Source organism: Sinohyriopsis cumingii, chromosome 15 (assembly GCF_028554795.1).
Source record: "Sinohyriopsis cumingii isolate HCF-2022 chromosome 15, ASM2855479v2, whole genome shotgun sequence".
Classification (NCBI taxonomy): domain Eukaryota; kingdom Metazoa; phylum Mollusca; class Bivalvia; order Unionida; family Unionidae; genus Sinohyriopsis; species Sinohyriopsis cumingii.
The window spans coordinates 138,116,238-138,132,652 of NC_142975.1; the positions used below are offsets into that span (position 1 = coordinate 138,116,238).

Genomic DNA, 16,415 nt, shown 5'->3' on the forward strand with positions numbered 1-16,415 from the left:
TGTATGTACAACAACGACCAGTCAATGTGAAATGATTTCGTTAATGGCAATTTTCTAATATAATCACTCTTCCAATAATGTTTTACATGTACATATAATTGTATCTCTCTTTGTTTTCAGTCCAACGCCTCACATTTAGTTGTATTCCCAACTGATACGGTTCCAGTTATCTCCTCTGGATTACTTAGAAATCCGTGCTACAACAACCAGATACAATGTCCACCAAATGAGGTATATTACGATAATCCACCTCCTTACACTCTCACCTTCACTGGAGAACTTAGTTATCCCAGGTACAACACAAACCAAACTATATTTGAGTCAAATGTAGATTGTGACGATAATCCACCTCCCTACACTGCCATTTCCGTTGCAACAGTCTGTGAACAACTAGTGTCAGAGTCGGGATGTGAAGACAATCCACCTCCTTATTCTCCGTGATATCCACTTCGTTCAATCTTCAAAAAAGGGATAATCGGCATCTGAAATGTTTCCGCGTTGCATTCATTGGGATATGACGTATTCATTTTACTTGTCGCCTAAAGTGTGAACGTCTCTGGTCGGGTGAGTAACCGCGGTTCAGTGCCCGATGATGACAGTTCCCAACAAAGGTCGGATATGGGAGCGCTTCACCTTTTCATTTGTCCTAAATGGTATTGTGTTTCGGTCTTTTAGAGAAAGGTAATCCGTGAACTAGATTAAAAGACTAAGGTTGCTAATCAATAGACGCGGTGTGAGAATGTTCACTCTTAATTGACCAGGACACAATGAAACAACATACTAAATTTCAATGCAGTCAACAGGAAGAAAACGTTTTAATGTTGATATATTTGATTTTTATTGTGTGTTTGTAAATACGTTAGAACTTCAAAAATGCAAAGGAATACTGGGCGAACAGTATGGTTCGAGTTTTTAGCTATTGCGAGTTTTCTATGGTCGCAATCAACAGAATGTTCTGGATTGCGGCTAATCTAGTCATTTAATTTGTACATAGTAATCGAGTCATAAATGTTTGAATAATCTAATGTTTATGTGTGCGTGTGTATGTGTGTTTATTTGTCTTTTGATATGAATCAATTATAGATCCTATCTGTGTTGAATTGTCTGAATTTCTCATCTCCTGAAATTAAGAATTCTGTTCAGTATTTACATCTTACTCCTTCCATCCGTCTACTGTATATCACGTACTGCTGACGCTGGGAAATATTAGACGCATTTGACCGTCAAAGATGCAGTTTTATTTGAGCGCCATTTAAAACAATGGATTTGAAATTTTCAAGAGAAATAAAATTGAACTTTATGGCTTAGGAAATTTGGACGTTCAAATTTGGGCAAAAAGTTATACTGTTTGGTATTAAAACGCATACATGTATTTTCGTATTATTCTTTCCCAGTGCATTAATGGTGCTTCGGATGAAAAATAAAAAAGATCATGTCAGAGTATCTCAGACTGAATGATGATTTCTGATAATGTATTATTGGTTGAAAAGGATTAAATGGTCCTGGTACATTTTACTTTTGATAGACTTGTTTCTTCAAATGGACATATTATTCAGGGCATTGCAAATTCATTTGTCCGACGCCCATGACCTGCTCAAGTTTGGCTGGGGCAAATTTCAAGTGTGGAAGATACTTACCCTCAGGAAAGTAAAAATACCCCCCCCCCCCAAAAAAAAAAAAAAATTTTTTTTTGAGAGAGATGGGGAAGGAGTCACATTCAGTTCTCAAAGCTTTATGTTAACTAGTTTATTCTCTGCGATCGCGCCACACTACATTTATCAGTACCTCAGTTTAGCAGTCTAATGTATAGCATTCATCAATTACAAACGTATCCGAAGGTACTTTACTTTTTCGAGTCCTTATTTCACACGATACACTGTCAAGGCGTGTCATTTCCATTTTGTAGTCCGTGTCAAAGTCAGTCTCGTATTTTCTCGCGCAGACATGATAATTAAATATTTTCTGTTTGAATTAAGTTTTGACAAATATGGGATATACATTTATATTTAACTTATTAATTGCATTTTAATCGTAATATTTGATAAGTGTACGGAATTTGTCGTCTTCAATTCATAACCTAGCAAAAGGGCAATTGTGAGTATGATCCAAAATGTACTGACCTTGCCGGCTGTGAAAAATTTACTTCTCAAAAATTGTTTGATGAATATTGTTGATTTCAAGGTGGCTGTATGGTAAGTGTAAATGCTATATTGAGGAATGTTTTTGGAAATAAAAGATACCCATTTCTGATGACTAGCCTATTGGATTTCTTTTAAAGAGTAATGGATGTACTGAAAATCAAGCACCCACAAACAGTGTTTATCATATATTGTTTACACAATAATTACAAGAGACCACTACGATGCAAGTTTATTCCCCACTCCACTATTCTTATTTGTGCAACAATACATAATTCATATTTTAAATAGTGACCAGCTTACAGACATACGTCATATTACTGAGTACACCGTAATTTATATTGCATTTGCATCTGTTCAAAGTGACGTAGTGATTACATGCAATGTCAATGTGAAGTCAGAGTTCACAATCTCATCTATAAAGAATACAAATCATATGGCAAATAACAGTCGTTTCAAGTGCACTGGATCTAGCAAGAGATCACGTGTGTCAGGGAGGGATTGATTATGATAAATGCAATAAAATGACAACGAATAGTGCAAAACTAGTATCTCACTAGCCTGAGCGCTTTGAACTCTTAATGAGTATTTTTCAAAAGCAAATACAAAACATAGACAAGACAAACAAATAAAACACAAAAATCATTGTGTTTGCAAAACTTTACATAGCTGTTTCTACAAGAATTAGGCCTTTAAATTTATTATTTTTCAACTAGTTTATTTCAACTTGTTGCGGATGCTGGAAAATAGTTTTATTGACCTAGGAATCGATGAGCCATAACGACAGCTGTTGTTTTATGTAAATGTATGTAATCTCCAATTATATCCCGGGTATTTCATTTTTATAGTAGTAATTATAGGCTATATATCATGTCTCAAATAGGCATCCTGCGATAAAATATTTTTTTAAAAATCTCTAAAATAAAACACCAATATAACAATCTGTTAATTGTAGTATGCGATCTCAATATTTTTCCTTTGTAATTAATGCAATGTACGTGTAGGAGTTAAACTAACTTTAATTACTAATATGCAATGTATAGGGAACATTTAAACTGTGGTCCTGACAAAAGTCTGAATCCCTGTTGAATTTGTTACGTTACATTGAAAAGTTGTCTGAACAAGAGCCGGAAAACTTCTAAATGTGCATTTCGGTATGAACTATTCGCAGTGTGCCGTAGAAAGGCGGATAGGCCAAAATAGGAAATTATCTAAATATGTTTAGGTATATGTGTTTAGTAATTTGAAATATGAATAATTCTTTGTATTAGGTGTTTGGGAAGTGTTTTGTATTGCATGGCGTGAAATAGTATTATTCGGCTGGAAGAGATTTGCTGGTGAATCATACAAAATGAGAAATTAGAGTTTCATTGTTTGTGGTCACTAGAACATTTGCAGTATTTGCACGTTTATGTACGTTTCAGCTGACGAGAATTGTTGTCTTTTGGAAAGTGGTGAAAACATGGACTTTCACGCTATGCTCACGCAGGTGTTTGATACATCGGGTATGGGACACCATGCGTGTAATAGTGTCATTCGTTCATTACCAGTAACTAATGGGGCTGATTATACTGTAATTTATCAAATATCCGTAGTTTATAACTGATTATATAATGAAATTGTACAGCTTATTATCTAATTTACCAGGGAATAATTTCTCTCTCTCTCTCCCGTATTAAATTGAAATTTCAGAAAGCTGTAACCTTGTCTACAACACCTGACCAAACATGCGTGTTTATTTAGGCCGAGTAATATACTACTATCTTAAAATTCACATTAAGTCTTTATGTTATCGACATTATCGTAAAAATGTAATAATATAGCGATAAAAAAGTTTAGGCTCACACTAATAATTCTTCAGTCAGAGCTTTAATTAATATAGCATTGCACGGGCAACACAAAAAATGCATGGTGTCTGCTATTTCGATAACCTAGCAGACAAGTGAGCTTATGGCATGACCATGCGTCTGGAGTGTGAGGTCCGCTGTGCGTCGTCTATTATCCACCTACAATATTATTTTACACATTTTTTTTTTATTTTAAATAACGCGGGCTCAGTTTGGATGAACGAATGTACCTCAATGAAAACTATGTCCGTAGCAGCTTCACTAGCAACGGCGTGGCTTTCTTAGCAACAGGGGAACCCCTTATTTTTTAAAACTTTTTTTTCCTCCCGTAAAAGTGTGTCAGTTTTGATTAAACTAGGTAGGAATGTTTCTTAGGACGTGCTCTATTAAAGTTTTACATTGGTTGGTTCCTCTGGCAACAATGTGGATTCTTCATGAACTTGTAGAAGTGTTTCGTAGGTTATATCATCTATTAGATATAGACTTTGGGGATACTGGACTTGCGATGGTGTGGTTTTAATAACAATCACAGAAAACCCATTTTAACATATTCATTGGAACGGTTGAGTCATCAGATTTGGAAGGAATGTCACCTAGACAAGGTTTTATCTAATTTAAATCGCAATAACGTAAGTTCTTATTTTCATTTTTCACTTTGTATTCTAGGAAAATAAATTATTTGTTAAATTTTACAAAGCCTGTTGTCTTCACTCTTTTCTGTTGCTTATCTTAAGAGCATAGACTCGTAACAGAAAATTGGGGGTTTGTCCGGGATACGAAATGTGCTAAAATATGTCAGAAAACATTGGTTTTGAAATTTAAATTCCCCTGGTCTCGGAATATTACATTCCAAATATTATTTCAAATTTTAGAAATCTTTAGCGAAATCAGCAAGCTTTTTACAATGTCATCAAAAGTGTAGATCTATTTTAAAATCCTAAACAGGAACATTTAGAGTTTTTGAAAAACGACGAATTGCTTCAGCTTGGAAATAAAAGATGATCTTTCTGAGGTAAAAGCTTCTTTAACGAAGCAAGAAATCAAAAATATTTTGGTCCACTATTTGGAGGAAAAGAATATTTGAATAAAAGTGCTTTGGTTTTGATCAGTAAATCTCCAACATAGAAAAAAAGAATTAAAATTTAAATACAAGACGGAATTATAATTAAGAAAGCTTGAACTTCAGAAAGAAGAAAAACAAATGCTGTTGGAGAAAGAGGAGAGTGAGAGAAACAAATGCAGTATCAGAAAGAAGAGAAACAAATGCTCTCACAGAAAGAAAATCAAATTTTGTTGGAGAAAGAGGCGAGAGAGAAACGAATGCAGTTACAGAAAGAAGAGAACCAAAAGCAGTTACAGAAAGAAGAAAATCAAAATGCTGTTGGAGAAAGTGGAGAGAGAAACAAATGCAGTTGCAGAAAGAAGAGAAAGAAATGCAGTTAGATAAGGAAGAGAGAGAGAGAGAGATGAACAAATGCAGTTGCAATTGGAGAAAGGAAAAATATAGGCTAATGCAAATGCAAATGGAAAGAGGAAGGAAAGAAAGGGAATATCGATTTAGATTAAGAGAATCAGAGCTGGCAAATGGAAAATATTCCATCACCTTTGATGCCTTAAGAAGTGTCAAGTTATTACCCCCTTTCCTGGAAAAAGAAGTTGATCAATATTTTGTTTATATTGAGAAAATTGCTGCAATTTTGAAGTGGCCAAGAAAGCACTGGACTTTATTGTTACAATGTGTACTTACTGGTAAAACTCGTGATATTTACATTTCATTTTCACTACAGCCGAATGCTGATTATGATGTGGTTAAAGACTATATCTTGAAGGGTTATGAGTTGGTACCCTAAGCTTACCGACAAGGTTTTAGGAATTCTAGAAAATATCTGACAAGACCTATGTCGGATTTGCATGGGAAAAAGCACTACAGTTTGATAGGTGGTGTACTTCTAAACAGGGTAATAAAGATTACGAAATTCTCAGACAACTCGTATTACTTGAAGAGTTCAGGAATTGTGTCCTTAGTGACATTAAGACTTATCTTGATGAGCATAAGGTCGAAACCTTGGAAAATGATGCTAGTACTGCTGACGAGTATTCCTTAGATCTTAAAGTTTCTTTTGCAAGCAAGTCTTCCACTCAGCAATCTTATTGTAATTTTTTTTAACCTAATATGAGCCTTTTTAAATTTCAATCTGTCACAACTTTTAGAAATCAAGTTTCTGATAGGAATGATCAGAAATCCTTATCTCTTTTTACGTGTATATATTGCATGAAGAAAGGACACGCTATTTCTGATTGCTACATATTGAAACATAAGCATCAGAATTAAAACAGACTTATTCCAAATGCTCTTAGTCTTAAGAGGTCAAGGTCACGATCATGTATTCAAAGCAACACATGTAGTGGGTGTAATTAACCAAGTCAGATTTTATTATGGAGAATTATGAATCATTCATATCGAAGGGTTCTATTTCACTCATGAGTGATTCCGCCAATCCCATCCCTATTAAAATTGTAAGGGACGCAGGAGCTTCTCAGAGTCTTTTATTATAAGGTACTTTGCCTTTTTCTGAGAAGTCTTCTTCTAATGAGAGTGTTCTTATTCAGGAGTCGAATGCGGCTTTGTTAATGTTCCTCTCCATTGTGTGAATTTGTCATCAGACGTAGTCTCAGGACCCGTGAGAGTCGGCACAGTGTATTTTTTACCCGTTGGGGGTGTTCAATTATTACTAGGCAATGACCTAGCTGGAGATAAGGTTGTGGTTAATCCACTTGTAACTGACAAGCCTTGTTTGGATCAGAAAGTCGATCCTATTGAAAACGAATTCTCTGATTTATATCCAGCTTGTGCAGTTACTAGAGCTATGGGAAAGAAAACTCTTGAGACTGACGTTGATCAGGAAATTATTCCTTTATTTGACGCATGTATTGATCCTGCTTCTGATGAGGTCGCTTTCACTGCTTGTTTGGATCAATCAGAAGGTATTGATCACAGTGATCCTCTTTTAACTACTCATTCTCTTTATTCTAATCAGGGTAACAAACGTCAATCACTTGTCGTTGAACAGGAAAAGATCCGAGATCCCCTGTTTATTTCATAGGGCCATTAGTGAAACTGACGCCACTGAAGTACCTGTCTGTTATTTCACTAAAAATGGGATTCATATGAGAAAATGGAGACCTCCTGAGGTACCTGCTGGTGATGAGTAGTCAGTAAACTACCAAATTGTAGTTCCAAAATCGTACAGACAGAAAAATGCTTAGTCTGGCCCATGAAACTTCTTCGGCTGGTCATTTAGGGATTTAGAAGGCTTACAACAAGATCTCCAATCACTTCTATTGGCCAAAAATGAAAGGAGATGTTTGTAAATACTGCAGAACTTGCGACACTTGTCAAATGGCAGGACAACCCAATCATAAGATACCTAAGGCTCATCTGCAACATATTCCTGCATTTGGCGAACCATTTAGCAGAATAATGATATATTGTGTCGGTCCCTTACCTAAGACCAAGTCAGGTAACCAATACTTGTTGGCAATAATGTGTGCGTCAACAAGATTCCCAGAGGCAATTCCTTTGAAGAATATTAAAACCTAAACAAAAATTAAAGCTTTGATAAAGATTATTTTAAAACTCAGTTTGGCCTTCTTTAATCTGTCCAATCTGATCAAGGATCAAATATTATGTCTGGAATGAATTTTTCAGCAAGTTATGTACAAATTAGGTATCCAGCAATTCAAATCGTCTACCTATCACATTGACAGCCCAGGAGCTTTAGAAAGATTTCATTTAACTTTGAAAAATATGATTCGGTCATATTGTTTCGATACAGTTAAAGATTGGGATTACGTCATTCGTTTACTTTTGTTTGCTGTTAGCGAATCAGTTAAAGAATCTTTAGGATTCAGTCCCTTTGAACTAGTTTTGGACATGCTTTGCGTGGACTACTGAAGTTGTTAAAAGAGAAACTTCTTTCTAATAAGGATACTGAAATCAGTCTTCTCGATTATGTTTTCAGTTTTAAGTATATGTTGTCAAAGGCTTGTAAGGTTGCAAGAACTTATCAGCTCTTTACTCAGTTAAAAATAAAATTAAGTTAGAATAAAAAATGCAATGAAAAAGAGTTTACAGCCTGGTGATAGAGTTCTGGCACTCTTGCCCATACCACACAATCCTCTTCAGGCGAAGTGTATGGTCCTTACACGGTTGAAAAGAAGATACTTGAGTTAAAGTATATCATAAATACTCCTGGGAGTCAAAAACAAAAACAACTTTACCACATAAATATGTTAATGGAGTATGTTGAAAGAGATATCCAGGTTTATCATGAAATTAAGTTCGTTGTAACTGTCCCACAAACTGAGGATATAAGCGAAGGAATGCAACCGGACTCAAATGATTTTGTAGTGACAAATCTTCGGAATTCAGATATTATGAATAATGTGGACCAGAAACTTTCACATTTGCAACAACAAGAAAGGAATGAACTTAAACAGTTATACTTGAATATAAGCACTTATTTCCAGATGGCCCTATATGAACAAACAAAATTTACAATGATGTTGAAATTTTGAATTCCACAACTGTGAAACAACACTCCTACAGGATGAACCCTCTCAAACAGGAATGCTTGAAAAAAGAAATTCACTATTTGCTATATAATGATTTCATAGCGCCGAGTAAAAGAGTTCACCATGTATACTTCTTACGAAACCAGATAAAACTTTCCGCATGTGCACCAAGTATAGAAAGCTTGACTAAAAAAGATTAATTGTCATTACCAAGAATCGATGACAGCATTGATACAATTGGAAATGCAAAGTATGTCACCAACTTTGACCTTCTGAAAGGATTTTGGCAAATTCCGCTAACGGAAACGGCAAAGGAAATTTCGGCATTCGTGACTCCAGCTGGACTTTACCAATATAAAGTGATGCCATTCGGGATGAAGAGTTCACCAAGTACTTTTCAACGTTGAATGAACATGACTGCATCTGGTCTAGATAATTGTGATGATGTCATCTTCTACAACAACATCAGGAAAAGACATTTAGCGACAATTCGGAATTTCTTTGACAGACTCACCGATGCAAGTTTGACAATTAATTTATCCAAAAGTGAGTTCTGCCGTGCTTGTGTAACATTTCTAGGACATATCGTTTGACATGGACAAGTTAAACCTATATATGATAAGGCCATGGCTATCTCTAATTTCCCTGTGTCTATCCATAAAACGCAACTGATGCGATTTTTGGGTATGGCTGAATACTATCTGAAATTTTGTTCCAAATTTTCCATAATTGCTGAGACTGTGACAAATTTATTGAGCAAGAAAAGCAAAGTTTCATTAGATTGAAAAATATCAGGAGGTTTTTGTTAAGTTAAAAGCCATACTTAAGAGTGCACCAGTTCTTACAGCTCCAAATTTCAGTCAATCATTTAAACTGTCTGTTGATGCAAGTAATGTTGGGGATGGAGCAGTATTGATTCAAGAAGATAAACATTGTGTTGATCATCCAGTGTGCTATTTTTTTAAAGAAATAAAAAAAGCACCAGATAAATTATTCCACAGTCGAGAAGGAATTTTTGTCATTGATATTGGCATTACAACACTTTGAAGTTTACATTAGTTCAGCTCCTTATCTGATTTATGTGTTTAGTGAACACAACTCCCTTACTTTCGTCGGCAAGATGAAAAACAAAAATCATATATGATTAAGGTGGAGTTCGTTGTTACAGGAATATAGTATTGACATCAGGCACATCAAAGGAAAAGATAATTTAATAGCAGATACACTTTTACTTGTATAGAAATATATTATTTCATGTACATTTTGCCTCATTCATATGATTTCTTCTTATGTTATATTTTATCTACCACACTTATAATTGGCATATGGTAAAAAGAGTTCCTTATTATATAAAGCTTTCTTTTTCGGGGGGTGGGGGAAGAGTCATGTATATTTAATTTAATTGTTTGTCTGTTAGTTTTAATTTTTTTATTCCATTGCACGTTATTGTAATGTAACATTGTTCACTGGATTCGAGATTGTCCACAATTTGAGTTCAGTTCTGTTTGACCTAATTGATTTTTTAAAAATCTTTTTATTTTTATTTTCGATGTAAAACAACTAATAATAGAAAAATTATATCTAGCTGCTGACCTTGTTCCAAAATCAGTGACATTTTTGGTAAACAACGTTGTTAATTTTTTATCTTTCTCAGAGTAAGACTCGTTGAGTCATGGTCATACTTTGATTATGTGATATGAAGCACGTGTCAATTGGTAACAAACTTCTTTTTTCCCCAGAAGAATGACCTTTTGACCCTCATCCGAGAATCTGTTTTGGGTCTTAGTTAGTCGTATAACTGATGTTTTGATAAGAATTCTATCAGTCTTGCTTTAACATCTGACACGAAGTCAAGAGATTATTTTTTCTAAGAAAGGTCTGACAAAATTCTTGGACAAAGACATTCGTTCGAATTTATACTGAATTCAAAACTGGAATAATATTTTCCGTGACTTAACAAGAGACTGTTGACACATCAGTACAACGCTGACTATTACAGACGTCATTGCCTTCCATCTTGCATTTGATTGGGATTTGATCTGAGATTTTCATTGATAGGACTTGTGAATTTTAAGTCTTCGATTATTTTTGGATTTAATTCGTAATACCGTAAGTTCTTCTTTTCTCGTTTTTCACTTAGCCTCTTGGGAAATAAATTATTTGTTAACTTTTACAAAGCTTGTTGTCTTCACTCTTTTCTGTTACTTTTCAGAGCATAGACTCGTAACAACTTCATTATACTGTAAGTTCCTCTTGCATTTTTCATTTATCACTTTAATAATTAAATTGTTTGTTAAGTTTTACAAAACTTGTTGGTTTAGCTTCTGTTGTTACTTAAGTTCGTGAGTGCAGAATCGTAACAATTAAGATCTTCATCAAGAATAGATTTTAACCTAGTTTTTTTAAAATATAAATCCACTTAAATCCATGTCATCTGTTATTAACGTGACCTGCATAGGTAATATAAATCACCATCATTAATCCTAAAATATCGAAAATTGTTAACTATTGAACCGTAGCAAATTAATGCTTGATTCTTAATATCTCGTGTGCGTTCAGATGATCACAGTTAAGATGATATACACACACTATACTTATATACACTGCTAAATAGTGGAAAGTTTGCAAAAAGAAGGGGTGAAATATATACGAAGACAAACGAAGGGTAGTAGTGTTTATACATACATGCATACATACATACATACATACGTAGGTAGGTACATACATACATACATACACACACATACACATATACATACATACATACACACACACACATACATGCATACATACATACATACATACATACATACATACATACATACATACATACATACATACATACGTACGTACATACATACATACATACGTAATCACTCTCTACGGCCCTGTGTGTATATATATATATATATATATATATATATATATATATATATATATATATATATATATATATATATATATATATATATATATATATATATATATTGAGAGATCGAGAGATCAGGCAAGACGGAACCTCGTTCAGTAGCTCGTGCACATTCCAGCTACCCAAAAAGTGACATCCAGAAAAGTAAGAACGACGGCTTGCACTTTACTGTTACACAAAACTGCTTTGATCACTGATGTTCTGAGCATTTTGTTTCGATTCGTAATTATGCACTGTGGCCACATTAAGCGATTGCTACTGCACAAAAACAAAAACAAAAAAAAAGATCTGCGTGGGTTTTGGGTGTATTTTACGGCAAAGAAATATTTAAATTGCTATTCTGTGGCAATCAAGTGAAGATTCTGATATGCTTTGCCATTGTTAAACATAGACATAAGCATTACTGTTTAATCGAAAACGACATATGTGTGAAAGGTAATCAACCGTACGTAATGTAAAGAAATGTAAGTTACACAATGTTTGAAAAGAAACATACATATTTCCACATACTATCTTTGAGTATCGGACATACTGTGTGGAAATTCAGAATTTAATATGTATCTCTCTATTCGCCAATCAGCTTCATAAGGGTGTATTAGCCATGCTGTCTATAACCCATGACAATTGGCTCCACAACAGATGAGAAAACTCCTGGCTTTGTAATAGTAGGTTTTCTTTTCTTTATTAAAAGCTATCCGGGATAATAATTAAATACATATTTTGGAGAGAGAGAGAGAGAGAGAGAGAGAGAGAAGCTCTTTTATCTATGTGACTTTCATTGGAATCTGATTTGGGGCGGGGGGGGGGGGGCAGGGCCACACTCGACACTTATCGAACCTTGTTCGTTGTCCATTTTCACGCTTTTGAAAAATATGTATGAAGCAAATTATTATACATTTATGATAACTGTTGAGATAATTCAGGAATTGCCTTCCTTAGGTAGCCATATTATTAGTGCTTCAGCACGTGTGTGTGTGTGTGTGTGTGTGTGTGTGTGTGTGATTTGGATTTTTAACGTAGCTTTATCATTTTGTCAGTCATATCGCTTCAACATGTAAATAATTGCAAGGATACATGCTATAAGGAGGTGTAAATGTCTAGGGGGTGGCCGTGTTATATACAACGGATTGTTGTAATAGTCAGGGATGTAGACGTGTTATATACAAAGGATTGTTGTAAAGTTCAGGGGTGTGGACATGTTATATACAAAGGATTGTTAAGAGAAGTGCGTTGTAGCGGTCAGGAGTGTGGTGCGTTATTTGCAAAGGAGTGTTAGGAGATGTACCGGCATGTACTAATTAAATAAATTTGCCATATCAAAACTTGAAGGAAGAGATTTTGTTCTGGTTCAGAAATTGTTTTGGCAATATTACACCAAACATTTGAACCGATAGTAACAGTTTTATGTGCATTAGCCAATTTATTACAATACTGAAGCTTTTCTCCTGGCACGGTGCACATTACGGAGTTTTTAACATCTCTAAATTATGTCCAGTGTAGAGAAATATAGGTTCCTTTAGCCAAGCGGCGTTTTCTTTTCCATTATCCAATTTAGTTCCTAATTTTGTATCTAATCAGTATTAGCGGAACCGGCTGTTTCTAAATTTTGATAGAAATCTTACTGTCTTGTTCATCTAGTCCAAGCTTATAAAAATCCCAGTGAACTCTGTATAGTCTCTAACATGTCGCAATTAGAGACTTTATAGTCAATTAACAATACGTTGCCAACCATTCATAAAGTTTGTAGAACAATGCACACTACATAAAGTATCTAAGACCAACTTTTCACAACAAATTAGCACAACATCCGTTAAGTATTAAATCGAATAATGTAGAGCTATGTTAGTTATTCTTGGTGGGTTCATCTATCACTTTGTATAAGTGCCAAGTATGCATACGATTCGTAATATTTCTGCATCTTCCTGATGCCACGGTGTCTTAGCTGAAGTTCCCAATCTTGTTTCGCTTGCTTAATTGACAGTTCAATCAATGTCCAGTCATTTAGTCTTGGGTATAAATAAAAAATTCTCATTAAAAGTTTCTTTCGTCAAGAGTTATTTTAACCTTTAGATTTGGTATTATTAAGCTCTTCTTTTCATAATTCATGCAGTAATAGTAAAATGGGGATTTTATACCACCATACATGACATTTCGCTAAATCATGGAGTAGCAACGCTTTCACTAAATACCGTTGTCCTTTGGTGGGTGGGTGGTGGTGGTGGTGAAAGGAGGGTGGGTCTAGACAGGCCGGCTAATTGTGGTTATGACAGCATAACAGTAGGTTGTCAACCATCACCAACATGCTAATTTTCCACGCGAGTGGTCTATAGGATACCGTCATTATGCGCGGGAAGACAGCGTAGGTGAGGAGTTCTGTAGCGATCAAGACAATACCTTTGATTGTGGAGAGTCCAATGACTATTACGAAGAGGTAGATGAAGACTACATAGATCCAACAGAAACCCTCCAGTCATCATTTATTTAAATCGCCTGAGAGTCACCGATCTCACCCAAGACTGAACCAAAGGCCATTACCTTGTACAATAGGGATATTCCATCCGTCTACTTCCATAGTCACCCTGCACTAACTTTTCTTTAGCGCCCCTGAAGAAACCTTTATCAACAATGTAGATGGGCTTGAGGATCCATAAAAACGGCAACCTTAGAAGAGTCGTCGACCTGCTCATCCAAGGTTCATCGGAGCGCTATGGGAAAACCGCGTCGTGGTCCATCTACCCGTTCTCTCAGATCTAGTTTTGTACCTGTCAATCCCGTCGAAGATGATGTGGAATTCTTCTTCGGAGATGGAGCGGTCATCTAGCGTCCGGGATAAGCGTTCTGGGATGGTGTTTGGCGTTTGGCAGGACGCGAGTTTCTCTGAGTTTTTTAAAATCTTTGCGGTGAATCGGTAGTTGTAGTGCGTCCCGACCAGGGATAGCAGAACTCAGTCGAAAGACAGACACTCAAAGCCAACCTCGATGACTTCGCAGACAATAGCGGTAAACAGGACAATGCAGACACCAGTGCCCACCATGGATATGATGTTCAACGTAACGTAGACATCGATCACGCCGGTGACACTGTTCTATTTTTTATAAAGGCCCCAAACCACTCTGCGTCTGCCTTCAATATTCTGGTGAGTGGAAATTCTTGCTGGTAGTGGTTGTCGAGTTCAGACTCGGGTCTCATCGATGAGCAGGCTGAGGTTAGACTTTAATTGTTTGTCAGCAGCCTCCGGTGTTCAGGCGTTCCTATTGTCAGGAGACTCAAGCAACTTAGAAGCCGCTCCCTGCTTTACAGGTAACGTAAACCGCGACGGTAGGCTTGATCTTCACAACAACATTCGTGGCGTCCACCTCCTCCAGCCACCCCAGTAGCTGACGAAGATTGGAACGCGCCGTTTCTACGTTATAGATTAGCATGGTGACCTCTATGCATACAGAAAGGTAGGATCGTCCGCGTGGATAATTTACTTTGCTGCCATTGCCACCACATACCACTAGCGCAATGATCTAATCTGGAAATTGCTGCTGACGGTAATCTCATAGGCACCCAACGGAAATCTAATGGCGTTGAGATCAAGCTTTGGTTGGATTAAAACACTAGCCAATTTTTGGCCTGGAGGTCACCAAACGGCTCAACTGCCAACTGAGTAGAACCGTACTGAAGCCACCAAGACCTCCAAGTCGAGACTGCAAGAAGCATCGATCGGCTTCGGAAGACCGCATAAAACGCAGCCTGCTTCGACACCATCTGATTGGTACGCGACGTGATCTGTTCCAGGGTGATCCACATCAATGGTGGGTTTATGGGTACTCAGACTGTATTATGTCTGATTGTTACAGAAAAGAGTGAAAGACAACATGCTTTTTTTTGTACACTTTAACAAATAATTTTATTCCCCTAGAGTATAAAGTCAAAAAGATAAGAAACAACCTTACGGTATAGCGAATTGACTCTCAAAATAATCCAAGAATAGCAGACAAAGTACTATTGATAAAATTCAGTAAAAGTGAAGTAAATATTGTGATCTAGGAATTTTATTAGAGCACTTTTGTATTCTAGAGAAATTGATCACTTGAATTCAATAATTTGAAGGAAAAAAATTCAGGCAATGCTGGTCACAACATAATACAAACTGAAATTGCTAGATATTAAAGCACGAATGACCAAGTCCTCATAATTACAAGATTACATGGTTATCTAATAGACCTCAGGTCACAATTAGCATTTTCTAAAAAATTAAATTACCTAATGGAAATAACATTCTAGACTGGTCTAATGGGGCTTGTTTACTTATAACATATTAACCTGTAAAATTCACTAAGAAGCTCCAAACCCTGCCCAAATCAACATATTTACTTATTGTGTACCTGAATAATAATCCTAATATTAAACTCATACACATAGAGAATAAGTTAGCTACTTATAATGTAGCTATGTATTAGACCACCGTCAAACTCCGTCTGCCTCGACACCATCTGAGTGTTAGGCGACGTGATCGGTTCCAGAGTGATCCACAATAGCGTCCTTGTCTCCACTTTAGGGTGGGTGATAAATATAATTAAAAGCTCTCTTATTAACGACCGGTATGGGTTTTGTTGATGGCGTTGTTCTGGAACAGCAGTCGACAAATGGATCCATCATATTTAATTAGATTGATGGACTATTACTTGCTTCAAATTTAGCCGCTGAAGCCCTACATGGGATGTATATACTTAGCAAGAAAGGGTCATTTGTTATTACGATATCGATGGTAAAAGGACTCGACGATGAGAGGACTGTGAAAAATACTGGCTAATGTGAGGCTGAGGATAAGAATGAAATTGTCAACAACATCATCGAGACAGAAGATACTGATCAGCGTGATGACACTGAAGTTGACAAACTTTCAGCAATGAATGGCGACGTGTTGTTGAAACTACA

At 36.0% G+C, this 16,415-nt stretch overlaps 1 protein-coding gene across 2 annotated transcripts in view; it reads left to right on the top strand.

The window, feature by feature from the left end:
• The window catches only part of LOC149782885 (uncharacterized), a 36,821-nt gene extending 34,568 nt beyond the window's left edge, over positions 1 to 2,253 (top strand). For both annotated transcript variants that reach the window (XM_089934431.1, XM_089934430.1), the window contains exon 5: positions 121 to 2,253. In XM_089934431.1, coding sequence (XP_089790557.1) covers positions 121 to 441 — 321 coding nt within the window. In that variant the 3' untranslated portion in view covers positions 442 to 2,253. The remainder of the gene's footprint in view (positions 1 to 120) is intronic.
• The last annotated feature ends 14,162 nt before the right edge of the window (positions 2,254 to 16,415 follow it).